This window comes from Marmota monax, unplaced genomic scaffold (assembly GCF_021218885.2).
Source record: "Marmota monax isolate L192 unplaced genomic scaffold, Marmota_monax_Labrador192_F-V1.1 WCK01_AAM20220418_F8-fsc00047, whole genome shotgun sequence".
Lineage (NCBI taxonomy): Eukaryota > Metazoa > Chordata > Mammalia > Rodentia > Sciuridae > Marmota > Marmota monax.
Genome location: NW_026692072.1, coordinates 1,151,743 through 1,170,347, shown reverse-complemented (window position 1 = coordinate 1,170,347; position 18,605 = coordinate 1,151,743). Strand labels below are relative to the sequence as shown.

Genomic DNA, 18,605 nt, shown 5'->3' with positions numbered 1-18,605 from the left:
ACATGAAGAACAGCCCTGCTGCTGTGGAGCACACCTGGGAACAAGGTAGAAAAAAGGCCCTTCTAGGCGTCTCTAGTCTTGACTCATCCTGAGTGGGCCGTGGCTGCTCTGTGCACACCGTTTTATCCTTGTGTCATTGACCCTGGGATAGGGCAGTTCTAAACCCACACTCACCTGGTCTAGGGTCTTGCAGCAGTCCACCAACACACCCACAGGCTGGGTGTCCTGCAAGCTCTCTTTCAACTCCTGCAGCTCCAGAGCAGAAGGGCTGAGATTCTCATCCTACCAGAGAAAAGAGGAAGAGGTTTGCCACTACAGAAATCACAGCTCCCCCAAATCCCTGAGCCCTGGACCCAGACTCACCGGAGCCTGTGGAGGTAAGGCCTCGATGCTGGCCATGTGGGAGGAGATGGGCAGGATGTTGAGCTGGTCATCGATGACAAGGCACTTCTTACAAGATGCCAGAGAGAGGATAAACCTGAGGGACAAAAGCAGTCCTGAGGTGAGGTGCTGAGGAGGCAGACAATGCTGCACAAGAGGGGACAAGTTGCTTTTCTTCAGGAAGATCACTGGGCCCCACATCTCAGAAAGCCAGAACCCAACTAGAGAGCAAAGAGATAATCAGAGCCTCCTCTACAAGACACCTGAACACATTTTATGTGGCAATCAAGAAAGCCAAGATCCCAGATGCACAACCATGATTGCTTTTGCTAGGTCCTCTAGTCCTTTTCTTATCATCTGGAGCCCTTTAGCACTAATGTGGCTCTACTCCAAAAGCCCCATATGGCCACCAGTCACACAGGGAAACACACATGGAAACACAACACACACAAATGAATAAGGAGAAAAGAAAGCTCCCTGAAGAAATACAACACTGAATTCCCTATATACAGAAAAATTAACTTGCTACACAATTCAAACATCCTCCATGCCACAAGAAAAGGGCCTTTCCTGATACTTCCACAGGTTTCTGTCCTGTTGAGTAACATGCAGCTGCTCCTCCTGTCCTTATTCTACTGAGCCAAAGCATGAGAGGATGTTAAAATCAGAGAGGCCCCAGGTTCATCAAGGCTAGGATTTCTAAACCTCAGCACTACAGACATTTTTACCAGATAATGATTTCTTTTAAGCAGCATCCTGGTTTCCAATCACCTGTTGCCAGTAGCTCTCTCCCTCAGCACCCCCAAAGTCAAGACAGTCCAAATGTCTCCCAACATTGCCAATAATCCCAAAGGGAACACTGATCTAGGCCAGTTTCTCAAGGTATTACACAGGCTGTTAACTGATGGTCCCTACAAGGAGGCTCAATGGTAAAATTAATTTGGGAATGGGAAACAATCAAACAAGTGCCAGCTGTTGCAAGACTTTTCTGAGGCTAGAATAGGTAAGTGAGACTCTTCATAATGGAAAAACAGTGTCAGCATGTCCCACTCAGCTGGCCAGAGTCTTCTTGTCACAAGGTCCCTCTAAAAGACAACTGTTCTGTGAAATACAGGAAATGGTGATCCAGATAGACCGCTCCCAACCTCTCAAAGATGAGTAGGCTAAAGCCAGAGAGGGATAGGAACGTGGCTAAGGCCACTGGGTTGGTCAGAGCCAGCAGCAAGACTGAGTCCAGGTGTCCCAAACCCCGACACCAGCTTTCCACCCCCTTGCACTGTACCCAGATCATTTCCCAGCTGCAGCTGCTGAAGAATTGCACATTTTGGAAGCCTGTACTGCCTCTGCTGACACAAAAGCTTTCAGTTGGGTCCAAGATAAAAATATTTCTCCCACCTTGGCTTCCCAACAACTGGAAGGAACTGAGAAATATCCTTAAGACCTACCTCTCATTAAATCGTCCCACGACATCCTGATGGGCCTCAGTCCTGTACCTGGAATGCACATCCTAAGAAAGCAAGACAACATCCATTAACAAAGTCATCTAAATAACACTGAGGCCCAGGGCTCAGATACAAAGTTCTATCACAGGAGACATGAGCAACCCTGTGGGAAAGAAAATCCACTCCCATCTGCTCTGCTGAACTGGCTAAGTGCTCTTTGCTAGAACTGGGATCAGACACCAAACGCAATGCTTCTAATCCCAATCAACTTCCCCTCACCTCATCTCTGACATTTTCAACATTTGATCCAGCACCCTGACTCAATAAAATATACCTGCTAACTAGGTGGACCAGACTTCTGGGTACACACTGATGAATGAAGCAAGACTTTTGCTCTCATGTGATTTACAGTCCAATGGTTGGAGGAAGACAATGAGTAAATACATACACATTTTGGCAAATGCTACAAATGAAATACAGGGTGTGGGGATAACAGTGAGAGGGGCCTGTTTATATATGGCAGAAAGGGAGGGTCTCTCAGAGATGATAAGCTGAGATTGGAAGAGTAAGCAGTCAGCCATGTTAAGAGAAACAGGAAGAACAAACAAAGTGTTATTGGCACAAAGTCTTTCAGTCATGTGCAAATATCTAGTGAGTTCTTACAACATGCCAGGCACTCTTCTAGGATCTGGGAAAATATCAGTAAGAAAAACAACAATAAGAAAAACTAAGTCCTAGGGCTGGGGTTGTAGCTCAGTGGTACAGTGCTTGCCTAGCACGTGTGACGCGGCCCTGGGTTCAATTTTCAGTACCACATTAAATAAAGAAAGGTATTATATCCACCTACAACTAAAAAAAAAACTGGGGCTGGGACTCAGCGGTAGAGTGCTCCTCTCACATGTGTGAGGCTCTAGGTTCAATCCTCAGCACCACATAAATAAAATAAAGGTATTGTGTCCACCTGCAACTAAAAAAAAAAAAAACAAAACTAAGTTCCTGCTTCCATCAAGTTAAGTGACTAATGTAGGAGAACAGACAAAAAAACAAATATGTAACTAAAAGTCGTTGTCAAGTACTTTGAAGAATAATAAAGATTAAAGAGTTACAGCTGGAACAACTTCTTCTAAACAGTATGAAGAAAGATCACACTCATGGGGAGATACTGGAACAGGAACTTGAAGGCAGTAAGGATGTGAGTCATGATGAAATCCAAAAGAGCACATGCCAGAGGAAACAGCAAGTGCAAAGCCCAGGGGTGAAAGTGTGCTGGTCATGTGTGAAGAGGGGCTACAGTGGCAAGTGACAGCAGGAGTGATAAACGCAGGAAGCAGCCTCAAGATTTGAGGAAAGTCCATCTCACCAGAAAAACATAGCTCATTCAACCCAGAGGCCAATTCTGACACCATTTTTGAGCTGCTGGGTCATGGGCAGCTCTTAGAAACTGCCTCTAAGAACACCAATGTGGCAATACCAGCCAGGAGACCAGCTCTGCCATCTGTTTTAAACACACCCCACTCTGAACCATGTCCTCAGTCATGGTTTAGGAAGTAAACTACCACTCCCATATTCGAAATTCTTGCCAAACTGAAGCAAAGCTGGCAAACGTTGCTTCATTAACTATTAGAAGATGAGGGCCAGAGAGAATTCTGCCAATTGTCCCTTTGTTGCAAAACACAAATAAGCTCTAGCAGAATATTATTCTAGGAAAAAATATATATATATATATATTTTTGATACTGGGGATTGACCACTAAGCCACACCCCCAGCCCTTTTTATTTTTTATTTTGAGATAGGGTCTTGCCAAGTTGTTTAGGGCCTCCCTAAATTGCTGAGGCTAGTCTTGAACTCGCAATCCTCCTGCCTCAGCCCACCAAGTCACTGGGATTAAATCACCATATCTGGCTTATTATTACTATTATATTAAGAATATTTAATTATTATTATATTATTATATTAAAAATATTTAATATTTAGTTACATATAGTCTGCATCATATCTGAATTTCACATTTCTAGGCATACTCAGAGCCCCTGAGATTCAGCTACAGTGACTTTTTCATTAGTTGTTGTCAAAGAGCTCCCAGAGGCTATCTACCTTCTAATAGGAAATCTTACAGCAGACTAGAGCAAAATCAGACTGATATGAACGCCGACGATTATGTTTAAAAAATAAAAAACCCCGACCCTTACCATGGTCATCGTGTACAACTGCTTGAGTGAATTCATGGTCCGGAGCAGGATAACCACCAGTCCGCCACCTTCCACTGTTTCTACAGTCCTGGCCAACAAGTTTGGAGTTAAGGCTTCAAAATCCTACAAGGAGACCTTAGAGGGTTGGTAATGCAAACAGCACCCCAGAGATACTTAACCAAAGGCCAGGTGATAAGCCAAAATCTGGGCTTCAGGTAGAAACCCAAGACCATATACCCCCCCCACTCTGGCTCACCAAGAAACACATAACACACTCACAACCCCTTAGGGGCACCATGGAAGAGAGTCTGGTCCTTAGGGTTAGGAAGACATGGTTTTATATGTCAAAAATGTTTCTAGGGCTGGGGATACAGCTCAGTTGGTAGAGTGCTTGCCTCACACGCACAGGGCCATGAATTCAATCTCCAGCACCACACACACACAAAAAAAGTTTCTAATAATCTCTAATAAAATCCTGTCTGGAGGTAAGTCTTCCAAACTTCATTTGATTTATAGTCAAATTTCAGAAACATGTTTACATTTTCTAACATGTCTACAGATGGAAGTTGTTTGGCAAAACTCAACTGCACCACACGGGGGAGCTAATGCTTAAAGAAGCCCTCATTCCAGCACCAGGTAATGGCTGGGAGCACAACACTCCTGACAAATTAGTGATAAAGACAAAGGAGGCTGAGGCTCTTTTCTAGTGAGCAGTGTATTAAACAACCCACTGGAATGCAAGGAAAACAGAACTTCTGTTCTTGATTTCCCCATTTCTTAATTTATATTCTCTTAACTATGATTTATAATTTACATAATCATGATCAAAGTGCATAACATAATAAGTACAAAAACATATGAATTTGGGGCGGGAGTTGTGGCTCAGCGGTAGAACGCTCACCTATCATGTTCGAGGACCTGGGTTCGATCCTCAGCACCACATAAAAATAAATAAATAAAAATAAATGTATTGTGTTCAACAACAACTAAAATAAATAAATAAAAAATAAATATTTTTTAAAAACATGAATTTGTGTATGAAAATTTTTTTAGAAAGGGGTTGTTGTGGATTTTTTAAAAATCACAGACTAAAACAAATACCCACCAGAAATAAAAAGAAAGAAACATGAGAAACTTAAGTCTATTAACTTTCCCGATAAGAGAATGTATATTTGTGGATAAATTCACCAAGCAGCTTTCTGGGGTGAAGCAAGGGATTTTAGGGTATGTGGGGTTATGCTACCAAACACTCAGGAGCCAACACAAGTGGATGCAAACTTTTCTATCCAGCTGGTTAAACAAGCTGCACTGTTCATGGGTCAGGGAAGTCTCCATGCGTGCCCATAAGGATCTGAGGTTCCAGGGTCAGTCAAAGTTCCCCGTGCTTGCTTTATTAGCTTTAATTTAGGATCACCTAGCTGGCACATCATTGTAAGTTCTGGGGTCTCCAGACAGCTGCTAACTTAAGCAGAAAATTCTTTGTTTTATAGGGTTAGTGATCTGGTTTCCTTGGCAAAGTGGCCAAGTCTTCCATTAATAATGCTTGGTATATCGGGGGTAAGAACCTGTTGTTATCATATATCAGTTCTCAGTGTGGAAGCAATACACAGGCTGGAGGAAGTCACTCACCTGGAGGACAAACATGCCGAAGGTATTGCCCAAGATCTTGTGGGTCTCATTGTAGTAGCAATAGCGAATGTTTGTGGCCGCTACAAAGAGCTCAAAGGGGTCATCTTGCTTTATGTTCAAGGTCCCATTCTTAATTTTCTTCTGCAGCTGTCGCATTCTCTTCTTCCGGTGACTGCAATCGCCACCCCCAACCCATAAAAGCCAATTAACCAGAGAGGTAAAGGACATGGAAACAGAGGAGAGACTTGGTGATCACCCTCCAGAGCTAGTAGGGAACTTGGACTCCTTCATTTTAAAGAAGCAACATGAAGAGGCACTGGAGCAGAAAGATTAAGTCGCAGATCAGCCTATGTGTGAACTATTCCCTTATTTTGTTGTACCTTGAGCAAATTATTCTGCTTTAAAAACTAGCACTTAAACCTTGCCTTTGGCCAGAGCTTGAATTCAAACCTAAATGGCCTTGCTACCTTAGTTTCAAGCCAAAGTTTCAACTACACTGCTACTCCCCAGAGACCTGGGAGAGACAGGGCAATGGCAGGTTACTGGACTCATGTTTCCTAAATGAATTCCTCTACTTCTTTGCCCAGAGTATGGGATCATGTCCTCAAGGGCAGCTCTTATCTAAAACAATAACGATACAGGATACAAGGATTAGAATGGAAGGTGGACATGGCTCAGAAATCCCTGAACTGTTTCTGATCTTAAAAGCCCTGAATATTCAATTGAGATTTAACCTTTCCTTTACAGAAAGATTTACTCCCCATTCCAGAATGATGGCTTATAACTGGTTCTCTAATTTACAGCTAAAATGAAAGCCCTTCCCCCTGCAGACCTCCACTTCCTCCGTGAGCAGAGGCAGATGGGTGAGGTGATCTCCACCTCTCCTCATAGCGTGTGCCTGGGGTTCATGACTTGGCATGATGTTCTGCCAGATCAAGACAAGGAGGCAGGGGGAGAACTACAAGAGGCATAGATTTATAATTTAACCAGGTGGGTTAAATTTAAAAGACAAATCTTCCCAAAACACTGTGTGAACTGCATGATTCCACATCAATCTCACATTTACCAAATAAAAAATACTACAAATCAGAAGCCCTCAAAACAAAATTCAAAGATATGCAACAGAGGCTAGGGATGAAGTTCAGTGGTATAGCACTTGCCCAGCAGGCACAAGGCCCTGAGTTCAATCTCCAGTACTGACAAAAAAAAAAAGGCAACAGGATTTATTCTTATTCTTAACCTATATTAAAAATGCTTGGGGCCAGGGACTTAGCTCAGTGGTAATGACATGCTTAATTATGAACAATTATGCACAACTAAATACAAATCATGATTTATAACTATATTCCAGTGATAGACACCTAAATGTTAACAAGGCCCATGTGGTAAGATTATGAGTACTTTTTATTTTCATTTTTCGGTTTTGTTTGTTTTTCAGAACAGGGTATTGAATTCAGGAGTGCTCTACCACTGAGCTACATCCCCTGTCGTTTCTTTTTTGAGACAGGGTCTCACAATCTTGCACAGATTGACCTTAAAATTGCAATCCTGCTGCCTCAGCCACCAGAATAGCTGGTTTTATAGGCAAGTGTGCACCATCATGCCTGGCTTATCTTTGTTTTTCTGCATTTTTGTATTTTTTTCTGTATTTTTGCATTTTTGTATTTTGTTTACTTTTTTTTTTCTTTTATTTAATACCAGGATTGAACCCAGGGGTACTTTACCACTGATCCACATCCCCAGCCCTTTTTTACATTTTATTTAGAGACAGGATCTCGCTGAGCTGCTTAGGCCTTGCTAAGTTGCTAAGGCTGGCTTTGAACTCACAAACCTCCTGACTCAGCTTCCTGAGCCGTTGGGATTACAGGCATGCACTGCAGCGCCCGGCTGATATTTCTTATAATAAGACTTTCATAACTTTAAAAAGGTTGAGTTATTTACTCAAAATCTGATTTCTTTTAGGCAGAAGCAAGCTTCTTTTTATGTGTGTGTGTAATATTGGGGATTGAACCTAGGGATGCTCAACTACTGAGCTACGTCCCCACCCCTTTTTTATTTTTCACTTTGAGACAGATTCTCACTAAATTGCTGAACTTGGTCTTGAACTTGCGATCCTCCTGCCTCTGCCTCCTGAGTCACTTGAGCAGGCATGTACCACTACACCTAGCTCAAGTTTTTTTAAATAAAATAATTTCAGAACCTGTTAATAATAAATCCAACTTAACAAATATTAACTGCATGCCCACCACAAACATGCTAGATAATGTAAAACTAAAAAAAATATATAAAGATAAATAAGAGAAGACTCCTAGATTAATAACCTGATCACTTGGAAGTAAAAAAAAAAAAACAAAAAAAAAAACCCTAAGTCACAGTATAGAAGTGACTGTATTCCAACACAAGAGCATAGGTAACAAGCATTTAAGATGAGGACAAGCACTGAAGACAAGAGGAACCATCAAGTATGACTGAGGAACTCAGAAAGGCTTCATCAAAGAGGCAGGTGCTGAAAACTGGGGAGGATGTCAGTAGGTGGTAACAGAGAGGTGGAGCAGCATACCAGGCAGAGGAGATGGCATGAGCTAAGAGCAGGGAGGTTTGATGTAGCATGGAGTAGCCAGAGGCAGAGACAGGATCTGAGAGTCAACATCAAAGACAGCATACTTGGAGGTGAAGGAGTGAGAAGACACCCAAGGACAGAACCATAGATGCTGGCTAGGTTTACAGTAGGAGATATCATGATAGGCAAGGGAAGAGCTCAGGAAGGTGGTCCAAGTAAGCACAAAGACCAAAAAAAGGGAATACTTCTAAGGTGACCACAGAATGGGTTCTCTGCCAAGAAACAGTACCCCCCCACTCCACCCCAAACTCCTCCAGGCTGAGTTGTAAGGAGAACTGCAAGGTTTCTACTAATGTGACCAACCCCCATCACTGTGTAATGCCCCACCTTGTAAGCATCTTTCTATAAAAATTTTGGGATAAAGTCTGATTTCCACATGGTTAGACCTGAAACACATAAAAATCAAGTTCTGTTTCTACCAAGAGACAGGAGAAAACAGAAAGCTGGTCTGCAATGAAAAAGCACAGAGTAGGCAGCAGAGATAGAAAGAATGGGAAGCAAGGGCATTCTGGCTCCAGACCACCCCTGAGCAGAGCAGAAATGGTAGTAGCCTCTTAGGCTCCATGAACTATCCCAGATACTTCAACATTTTCCCCCTGATGCTTAAGAGTATTTGTGTGGAGGTCTGGTGTTTACAGCCAGAAGTCTGGGCTATTGAGACTTCGGCAAATAACTGTTACCATATAGCAGCGAAGTGGTAGAAGAGCTCTGAAAAGGAGAAAGAGGGAAGAAAAATTGCTGTGCTAGGCCTCAGGTCTCAGGGGATGTCTACAAGTACATTTCAGAAGCGAGACCACAAAGAACATAGGTAGGGAGTAAATGAGGCTCGTTTTAAGGTGTGTGTCAGTAAAATTGAAGGCAAATGCTAGCCTAAGGACATTTAGCCAGGTATGGAGCTAATCATTTTCTGAGCATGGGGAAAACTGAGCATGTTTATAGGAAAAAGAAGAAAATTCAAAAGGATGTGCAGTGACCAACAGAAGAAAACCAGTAAAGGTCCTGAAAAACAGACAGGAGACCTAGAGTTTTCCTTGGACACAGGATGAGGAAAATCACCTCTTTGCAAAGGAAAAAAGGAGAGTGAAAGGCTACTGAAGGAATTTGCATTAGATGGGCTTGATCAGCTCAGAAAAACAGGAAGAGAACCTTAAAACAAGGCACTGGGCTGGGTACACCTCAAAGAGTATGAAAATTATTTGAAATTTATTGTTGGGAATGAAGAAAGGATATCTGCTCCATTTTTTTCCCCACTTAGAAATATCCTCTGAAATGTCATCTCCACTAAAGATTGTGATAATCTGTGTCAAGGAATTGTTTCCTGGGTTTTAACCAGCAGGAATTGTTAATTAAGGGGTTGTGCTAGGCACCTTTAAAGTATCATCTTAAGCCTCCACAGGAAAAGACATCAGCCTACTTTTAAAATAAGAGGATTGGGTCATCTAAGGGCCAAGCTTACCTGCTAAACCCCAATTCTTTCTTATAGCACCACAGCACTGAAGGCCGAGCCTTCACAGTTGCTTTGGACAACATGTGATGGAGGATTACCACCTGCCAAAGAAAAAAGTCAGAACCTCAGGGACCAAGGAGACCACAGAGACCACTAGGCCCAAGTCCTCATTTGACAGATTAGAAATTAAACTGACAGCCAGGGGAGGGAGGCATCCAAGATCACAGGCAAGTAGAGAACAGATGGGGAATAGAAGCTAGGTCACATACACTGAGCCTGATGGTCAGTACACCACCCTAAGCATCACAGACTTTTGGCTTGTTTGCTAATAAATCAAAGTAGAGAGAATTTACCACGATTAAGAAATGAAAGAAAGGTTCTTACTAGGCACCTTAGCAGTCAAAGGGATCGTAATTGACATGTTAAAACCCCAGAGGGCCTGTTGTAACATACTGACTCTGGGGCAGGACACAAGATAACTCAGAGAGTATTTACCAGGTCTTACCTGATCTTTTCCATGATCCCCAACTACAACAAAGAGAGACCTTTGTCGCTCAGCTACCCCATTCTCAATGAGAATCCGGATTCGATTATCCACCTTCTTCCGATGCATGGTGAAAAACTATCACTAAAAGAGAAAGAAAGGAAATACAACTGGACAAAATAGCAGATTATGGGTAAGGAACACTAGTTAGCTGTCTCTTCTGGGGCAAGGGGTTGCGCCAGCCACTTTTAATGTATCATCTTGATCCTCCATAGGAAAGATATCAGCCTGCTTTTAAAATCAGGAAATTCAGGCTTGGGAGTAAAGAAATTATTCCCTCAGCATGGGAGGTCAGCAGGGAGGAAAACCTCATAACTCTTCCAGGGAGCTTAAGAAAAATCAGGACTTGAACGTTCAAAAAATTAGGAATACAAAATATATAGTGATATAGCCATATATCAAAGGCATTTTCCAAACTACCTCAAGATATGGATATAGATGCTTATGAGAGGATGTCCTAGTAGTTATGATACCATTGACTCAGAGAGGTTAAAAAAGAAAGGCCAAGATGCAATGTAGTTTTTTCTGAATGGGCTGATTGATTTATTGATTGATTTTTAAATATGTTACTCATAAAGTTAAGGAAAAGAAATCAACTGATTGGAATTCTGTCAGGTCAAAAACAAGTTTATGCAAGTGATGGAAAACCATATTGAAGCTTTTGTAAAGACAGACCTCAATATAGCTCAATGGTAGGGGGAATGCCCAGCATACTTGAGGCCCTGGGTTCATTGCCAGACACACACACACACACACACACCCGTTATGTGATTACCCATGATAAAATGCTGCATCATTACCATAATAAATACATCAAATATCACAAATATCAATTACACCACTACAACATAAAATACCACACTACCAAGAATCTCCAGTATTTGCTTAATTCTAAGCTTTAATAAAGCTATTAATGGAACCTTAACTGTGCTTTAACTGTCCCTTTTAACATTTCCAAGCATGTCTTATTATTAAAACACTGTCAAAATCAGTGGTCCCTATTTATAAGTAAAGAGACAACTATTATTTAAAAAAAAAAAAAATCAAGTATCCCAAAGCAGAAAAGTGATAGGATAGGATTCACACTTAAATCTGACTCCAAAGCCTGAGCTCTTTCCAGTCTGCCAATCTACTCAGCTTGTAGGCATTATATTTCTAGCCACATAAAGACTCCACGAAAAAAAAGTAACTATTGGAGATTGCTTTTTGTTCCAGTTACTATGGGAGCCCCAGAGGTATCAGACAAAGTCCTTGATTTCAAACTTTCATTCTCTCTAAAGGGGATATTAAAAAGAAAAAGACATAAAGGACAAATATATATATATATATAAATTAGACGTGCAAATAGCAGCTACAATAAGGGGTCTGATGAAGGTCTGATATTACTGTGGATAGAGCTGTCACGGAAGGCGTAAAAGATGAAGAGGGCCTTGACGACACGTAAAGATGTTTATTTTTTCATTCACTCATTTGTTCATCTATCTACACATAATGACTACGTGCCAGGCATCATTAGCTGTACTGTCAAATAATATAAAGTCCCAAATACTACTACCAAACAAGGAGTATGAATGTGTGCGCATAGTTAAATACTCACGAGCACTGGAGAATCCTGGATCAGAGAGCTTCGGTTCAAAGCCTAGGCTACAAGAACGAACAGCGAGGGAGTCAGTTCCGCAAGAGGCAAGTGCTGTCACCCACCCATTCTCCACTAGGCCCTAGAGATCCCTGGATGGCGGAGACTACTCCACGCAATCCCCGAGAGCGCAGGGAAGCAAGCCCAAGACGCTGTGTCTCGCAGAAGGGGAATCTGCCCTGCAGGAGCGTCCTAGCGAGGGGGCCGTGGGGGTGGGCCACGCGTTAGCCTAGATGCACAAGCTTCCTCCTCCGGCCAGTCGGCTTCTGACCCAGGAACCACACGAACGCCCACCTTAGCGGGAATCTCCAGCCGCCCCGCACGCCCCGCGACACGTACCTGCGCCGGCAGCCCAGCGCGAAGCGGAAGCACGTGGGGAAACGGAACAACTCCAGAAGGGCAGGATGCTGTAGGCTGCCCCTAGCGAGTGCCTGGCCGTCAGCAGAGTTTTCCGCACTCCGCCGCGGTTCCGCCCAGGCGCCGGCAGGCAGAGAGTGCACGAGCACACCAAAGACTCGGCGACGGGGAAGGGACCTTTCTCAACGCGGTCGGCGAATGATGGCGTCAGAGGCCGCGGAGGCGGAGCTACCCCAGGACTCCCCACCGCGACTGCGCTGCGTAAGATTCTGGTGGCTGAAGCGGACCCCAAGTGCAATTATTTGCGAAGTTGGCTAAGCCTACTACGCAACGCAAGACAAACGCTTTCATGTCCACACCACCAGTGCCTGGCGCAGTGTAGGGAGCTAGCAGCAGGTGTCTCCACAGGCCAGGTGCAGCACACGGTGTTCAGGGTTTTCACTGTTGCCCTCGTTATGCGAAAGGCGGTGCCTCCAGGGATGTGCAAGTATTTAAAGTACTTGCCTTTGATGTGACACGATGAGGAAGCTCAGACCACCGATCTTTTTCTTTTTATTCATCTCACTAGACCCTCAACTCTCGTGGTACTGATCTCATGAACCTGTCTGTGGAGTTCTGCAGATTTTCCACCTGATTTCCGACCTTTGTAGGGTCCCCTTAGACCTGTTCTCTAATACTAATCCTAGATTTCTGCTCTTCAATATCCCCTCCAGCTCCCAGTGCAAGAACGTGACTACCCACACATACTTTTGTAGTCATTATTTTGGGGAGGAAGAGGGACAGATCCCTTAACATAACTAGTCAGAAACCGAATTCTTATTCTTGAAGTTCCTTTCCCAAACAGGCATTTCAGATTTTAATGTGACCAGCTACACTACAACGGGCATTTGTCCGATACCCATCATCACAATTTTATAAATTGATTCAACAAAAACGTCAATATGCTAGACGGTTCTGTTCACAGGGGATTAGTTCATAATGATCCTGCCCCTTTAAGGTAAATTCTAAATGTTAAAGTATCCACTAAGGGTACTGTTTTTGAGGTAGTACGGGGAAAAAAAGACCTTAATCTAGAGTGAGCTTCAAGAATGTTAGTGAATAGCCTTCCCACACCAAAAAATGTAAAGGCGCCAAGGAGATAAAAACGCTTAGCAGTCAATGAGGCCAGAAGACTGCAAGCAAGTGAAACGTGGTAGGCAAGCAGCCCAACATAATGTGGACCAGATTTAGAATTCAATTCTATTTGCTGGAAAACCACTTCATTTGGGGGGACAGGGTCGTGAAAAGGAAGTGATTTGCCCTCTAGAAAGGTTCACTCAGGCTGCTGTGCAAAAATGATAATAATGATAATAATAATAATAATAATCACAGGAGGGCTAAAAACAGAGAAGGAACATAAGCTATTACTGTTCTAGAATGGTAGTATTAGGTGACTCGGGATACTTCCCAGTAGAAACAGATGTTTAAGGATTAGATACAGGGTTTCAAAGAAAAAGATGGTACCCAAAATAACTGCCCTGAACAATTCCATAAATTGAAAGCAGCCAGTGAGTGGCAATCAATAAAGGTCAATCTGAAAGACCAGAAACACTCAAAATCAAGACATTTAGTTAGGATGGAGTTTAGGAACTGCAAATACTTTTAACTGAAACACTTATTCAAAATCGTGGGATTGGATGAGATCACTTGGTGATGAAGTCTGACAACCAAGGACTGGAGAAAATCAGAAAGATGCCAAGCAGTGGCCAGTGAAATCTATAACATCCACTTACTAGCAATTCACACCTTATGTTACAATCACAGTAGAAAGCTACTTCAGCATGTACTACCTACGTTATTTCTCCTGGCCCACATTATTTTGTTCTCAACAGTGCAATGAATGCCCCAACAGCAATTTTATTGGGTGACCCACTATCCCCACCCTGAAAAATAAGCTTTTAAACCTCCAGTGGTTTCCATCTCTTCATAAGAGGTAAATTTAACATGAATCATTAATTGTAAAGCTGCTCGTAATAGTCCTTACTGGTGTTTCCAACCTCTATTACCCCTTACCCTTTGCACTTCATCCAGTCAAGTATTCTTTGTCAATGTAGACTGGATCTTTGGATGTGCTTCTTTCCCTGATCTAGTTTACCACTTCTCATCCTTCAAGCCTTAGATTGATTATCCTCCAATCTATCTTAACTAGGCCATGCAGGAGTAATGGCCTTAATATCTACTGCCAACTATGTTGCTATACTCACATTTTTTGTTTTTTAATGGAAGCTGGGACCACAGTGATTCTTACTGAATGGCTAGTGCTTAATAGAACTCAAAATGGAGCCTAGTTAGTGGTTAAGTGCCTAAATACTTACAGGAATGTAAACACAAATTTTAATACCTTAGGGCTGGGGTTGTGGCTCAGAGGTAGAGCTCTTGTTTAGCACGCGTAAGGTACTGGGTTCGATCCTCAGCACACATAAAAAAAAAAAAATAAAGATATTGGGCCCACCTATAAATAAGTATTTTTTAAAAAATGCTTTCAGTAGACCAGAGATAAACTTTTGAAATACTCAAAGAGCCAGACTGCTGCATCAAAGTGGGATTAGGCCTCAGAACACCTTGTTAAAGTAGGACAGGAACAGAAAAGTAGTTGTCTCGCCTTCTTAAAAGATGAGACTACCAGACAGATTTAAGCCTTTTCTTCTTTCACAAACATGTCTTCATTTAGAGCTTTGCTAAATGCTATATACAACTGAGCAGACTTTGTTCAAAGACAAGTAGGAAACAAGTTTTCGTATAATTTAATCTAATGTGACTAAAAACATTACTAGTCTTTTCCAGTAACTTAACAGAACTCAAAATGGGAAAAAGAGATGAGGTCCAACTTATCTTTATTTTCCTGGGAGTTTGGAAAGGACAGAGAAATAAACCTTAACAATTTATTTTTAATTTTCCTAGGAGTTTCTTCGCCCCATTTACTTCTTATAAAAGGGACAAGTCGGGGCAATTACTGATTCTTTGAACTAAAATTTAAAGTCAATAACTGTGCTTAGAAAGAACTCCAATGGACTGCAGATTTGGGAGCTTAAGGCTGAAAAGAATGGTACGAATTCAGTGCTTATCTGCATTTCATTTCTTCTAATTAAATACATCACTGAAAATACAATGAACAGTATAATAAATTTCCTAAAACACTTAGAAAGCTCACTTGCTCAATAACCTTCTACAAAAATGAACTGGTTGTCAACTGAGCACCTCAATAAACCTGACAATAAGCACACATTTTCATGTCTCGTGTTTAAATGGAAAGTCTCCCGCACAACAAAGTTGTATGTATAGGGAAACAAAAGAATTGTTAAAAGTTAATTAAAAAACACTGAGAAGTCATTTGTTTTAATATCAAGATACAATGATCAGAAATCTCTCCCATATTCTTTATGAATACTAGAATCTGGGAATAAAACTGTGCTAATCAGTTCAGGTCATCAATGACATTCTACCTTTAGTGAAACTTTGAAAAAAGAAGTTTCATTATCCTTGTGAATGACTAAAATTGTGCAAGTACAAAAGTATTTTATATGTGTTCTTGCTATACCAAGATACTATATAGTAACCACTTCCTTTTAACTGCTAAAATACTCACTTGAGCAAATAGAAGGCCTTCTGCAGCTAAGACAAGCATTCACATATTATACAGAATACTGAGTACCAAGATTCAGATCCTGATGAGATTTTTGAAAAGTTCTCTGCCCTATCAGGCATTCCTTAAAAAAATGTGGTCTGAATTAACAAATGAAAGGTTTACATTTAAAATGTGATAACAGAATGCCACCCCCGTATTATAGTATTTTGAAATGAACAAACAGTTCTTTTTAAAAATACATGTTACCAAACTATGAATACCTTTACACATTCACATCTGCACTAATGCACAGAAGTTTGAAACCTAGAAGGCATTTCTCCCATCTCTGAATTGATTCATACTAATTGATCACTGAATAAAGACCAAGTTTACTTTGATTTTTAAATGTCATGAAACTATTTTCTATAGATAGCAAATTTAGTTTTTCATAGGATTGCAAGCACACATCACCTAGGGATTAGCCAATGAAGCATGAAAATTTTACCCATCCCCCTAAAGGACAACTAACATATGGTTGTGGTACATCCCAGGCAGATGTCATTTAAAGCACACAAGGGGAGGTGCTAGCAAAAGAAATACTCATTTGCAAAAGTAAACAGATAACCCTTCCAATATGATGTACCACAACCACACATGAGAAAAGTCAAGAACTTATTTTATTTATTTTAAAATAAACATTGAAGATTCCCCCATTACCCACCACCCTACAAAACTTGTGAATGTGGAATGTTCAACAGCCTATCCATTTTAGGTTACAAAACCAGCAAAAACTCCAGTTGTCTCATGATGAATGTTTTGAGAATAATTTTCGTTTTTAAGGAGCCAAGTACCTACTGGAAAAATTCTTTAAAGGCTAAAAAATAAAATTTTAATTTCTGCACAGAGAATATCATTAACTTAGTAGCCTTTGCTTAATAGGTGGGATTAATTCTCCATGAAGTCAAGGTGGAATGGGACAACAAGCAGCATTAGGTTCATAGGCATAAAGAACTAGTGCTCAAACTGCTAGCACAAATTCAATGTAGTACATATGGCTAATTCACTACTAAACTGTCCACCATCTCCATCAAACTTGAGGCTCTTCCCTATGCATCTAAGGAATCGAATCACCACTTTGAACATGAATGCCTCCATGAAGAAAGGGGAATTCAATTAGAATTAAATTAGACAAAAGATAAATGCAAGTACTACAGAAACAGCTGCTGGAGATAACCATAAAATACACTAACAATGCATGGGGTGAATCACATAAGCTGCTAGCTGTTGAACACCAGTGTTTCAAGATACAACTTTTATAAACATGTTTTTATTTGTTTTGCTTATACCATCAGAGCTGAAGCTACTGTCTTGTCATTTCCCTAAACAGGGAAATCAATCTAAAACACATACTGGTGCTTTTCAAAAGATAGCAATTTTAAAAGGGTGGTAGCAGCAGGCATTTGATATCCTTTTCTTTTAAAAACTTTCAAGCTGCAGGAAAAACACGTGACCAAGAGTGTTACGATTATCCACTAGATTTTCATAGGTACCTGTACCAATTCAGGTAACGATACAAGATCCAGGGATTAGTGATGACAATGTGCATGTCATAAGGAATGATATATACTACCAATCCTTATAAAAGTCATTGTCTCAAAGAAGTTGTTAAGTGTTCAAAAGGTATCTACATACTTCACATTAAGTACAGAAGCAGCCCATCCAGATTATATCCCATATTTGTTGCATGTTTTTCAAAAAGTGCCAATCAAAGCCTGATTTGCAGGTTGGCTTTGTCTTAATACAGTATCAGCTGTTAAAAAAGCAGTTTACATGTGTTTTTAATCACAGTTGTTTGGCCGGATGAAGAGTGCTATGTCAAAGCTGGTAGCCACCCTTACATGTGTGACTAAGGACCCATGCATAATTTGGTATGTATCTAAACGTTCCATGCTCCAATTTAACTGGAAAAAGTTGTGAAATGCAGTTGTTCTCTCAAACCACACTCCACTCCTTCCATCTTCCTTTCAAGGAAAATATTTTTGTTTTGTCAATTACCATTGAATTAAATAACTCTGGGGCTGATTTGTAGCTTTTATCCAATGTCAAAAAGTCATACTTGTTTTCTTTCTTTCTTTCTTTCTTTCTTTCAAGTCACTTCAAATAACTATGGAGATATTATCACCCAAATAACTATGGAGATATTATCACCCCGTAAAGTATATTATGTTTTACTCCTAAGCAAGGGTGAGGAATCTGAGTATCATGTGCAAGGCTCAAGATGACGCTTAGGACAGAACATGCAGAGTAAAAATAGTTTCCTTCCATATCCAGATAATATAAAGCTGACAATTGTAGTCCTGTCTTTATGGGATGAAAACAGTCCCTTTACAATAAGTTTCCTGAAAGGGAGAACAAATAGATAATAACTCTTCTGGTAACATATTATGGTACACTGGCCAGTGTGTTTTTGGCGATTAAACATAATCCTGTGAATCAGATTAATTCACTTGCTGAGTGTTCATTTGCGGCATCCCTCTGTTGGGTCTTGGGGGCCCTCCACGACCTAGAAGACAAAAATGGCATTTGATTTTTCTTTCAAATATTATTTGTTTTGCCTTCAAGCAGATTTTCATCTGAAGTCAAGAAGCATGTGGGCATCTTGTCACCACATTATTAGGTTTAAGAGGTCAATTCTTCTGCGTTCAAGTTTCACCTCTTGGAAGTTGTCATGCGCAAATTTGCTAATGTTCTCTAG

The 18,605-nt window shown here is 41.1% G+C and overlaps 2 protein-coding genes across 6 annotated transcripts in view; both read right to left on the bottom strand.

The window, feature by feature from the left end:
• The window catches only part of Nat10 (N-acetyltransferase 10), a 39,238-nt gene extending 26,851 nt beyond the window's left edge, over nt 1-12,387 (bottom strand). The window contains exons 1-9 of one of the 4 annotated variants that reach the window (XM_046455866.2): nt 12,229-12,387; nt 11,851-11,897; nt 10,215-10,337; nt 9,719-9,810; nt 5,643-5,814; nt 4,014-4,136; nt 1,827-1,888; nt 364-478; nt 175-282 (exon numbers count right to left, since the gene is read on the bottom strand). In XM_046455866.2, coding sequence (XP_046311822.1) covers nt 175-282; nt 364-478; nt 1,827-1,888; nt 4,014-4,136; nt 5,643-5,814; nt 9,719-9,810; nt 10,215-10,322 — 780 coding nt within the window. In that variant the 5' untranslated portion in view covers nt 10,323-10,337; nt 11,851-11,897; nt 12,229-12,387. Of the gene's footprint in view, nt 1-174; nt 283-363; nt 479-1,826; nt 1,889-4,013; nt 4,137-5,642; nt 5,815-9,718; nt 9,811-10,214; nt 10,338-11,850; nt 12,133-12,183 lie in introns of those variants that run through there. The other 3 variants (XM_046455871.2, XM_058583189.1, XM_058583185.1) reach the window with 3 other exon arrangements.
• Nucleotides 12,388-16,509: 4,122 nt separating this feature from the next.
• Caprin1 (cell cycle associated protein 1) overlaps nt 16,510-18,605 on the bottom strand; it is a 39,632-nt gene continuing 37,536 nt past the window's right edge. For both annotated transcript variants that reach the window (XM_046455841.2, XM_046455851.1), the window contains one exon: nt 16,510-18,413. In XM_046455841.2, coding sequence (XP_046311797.1) covers nt 18,349-18,413 — 65 coding nt within the window. In that variant the 3' untranslated portion in view covers nt 16,510-18,348. The remainder of the gene's footprint in view (nt 18,414-18,605) is intronic.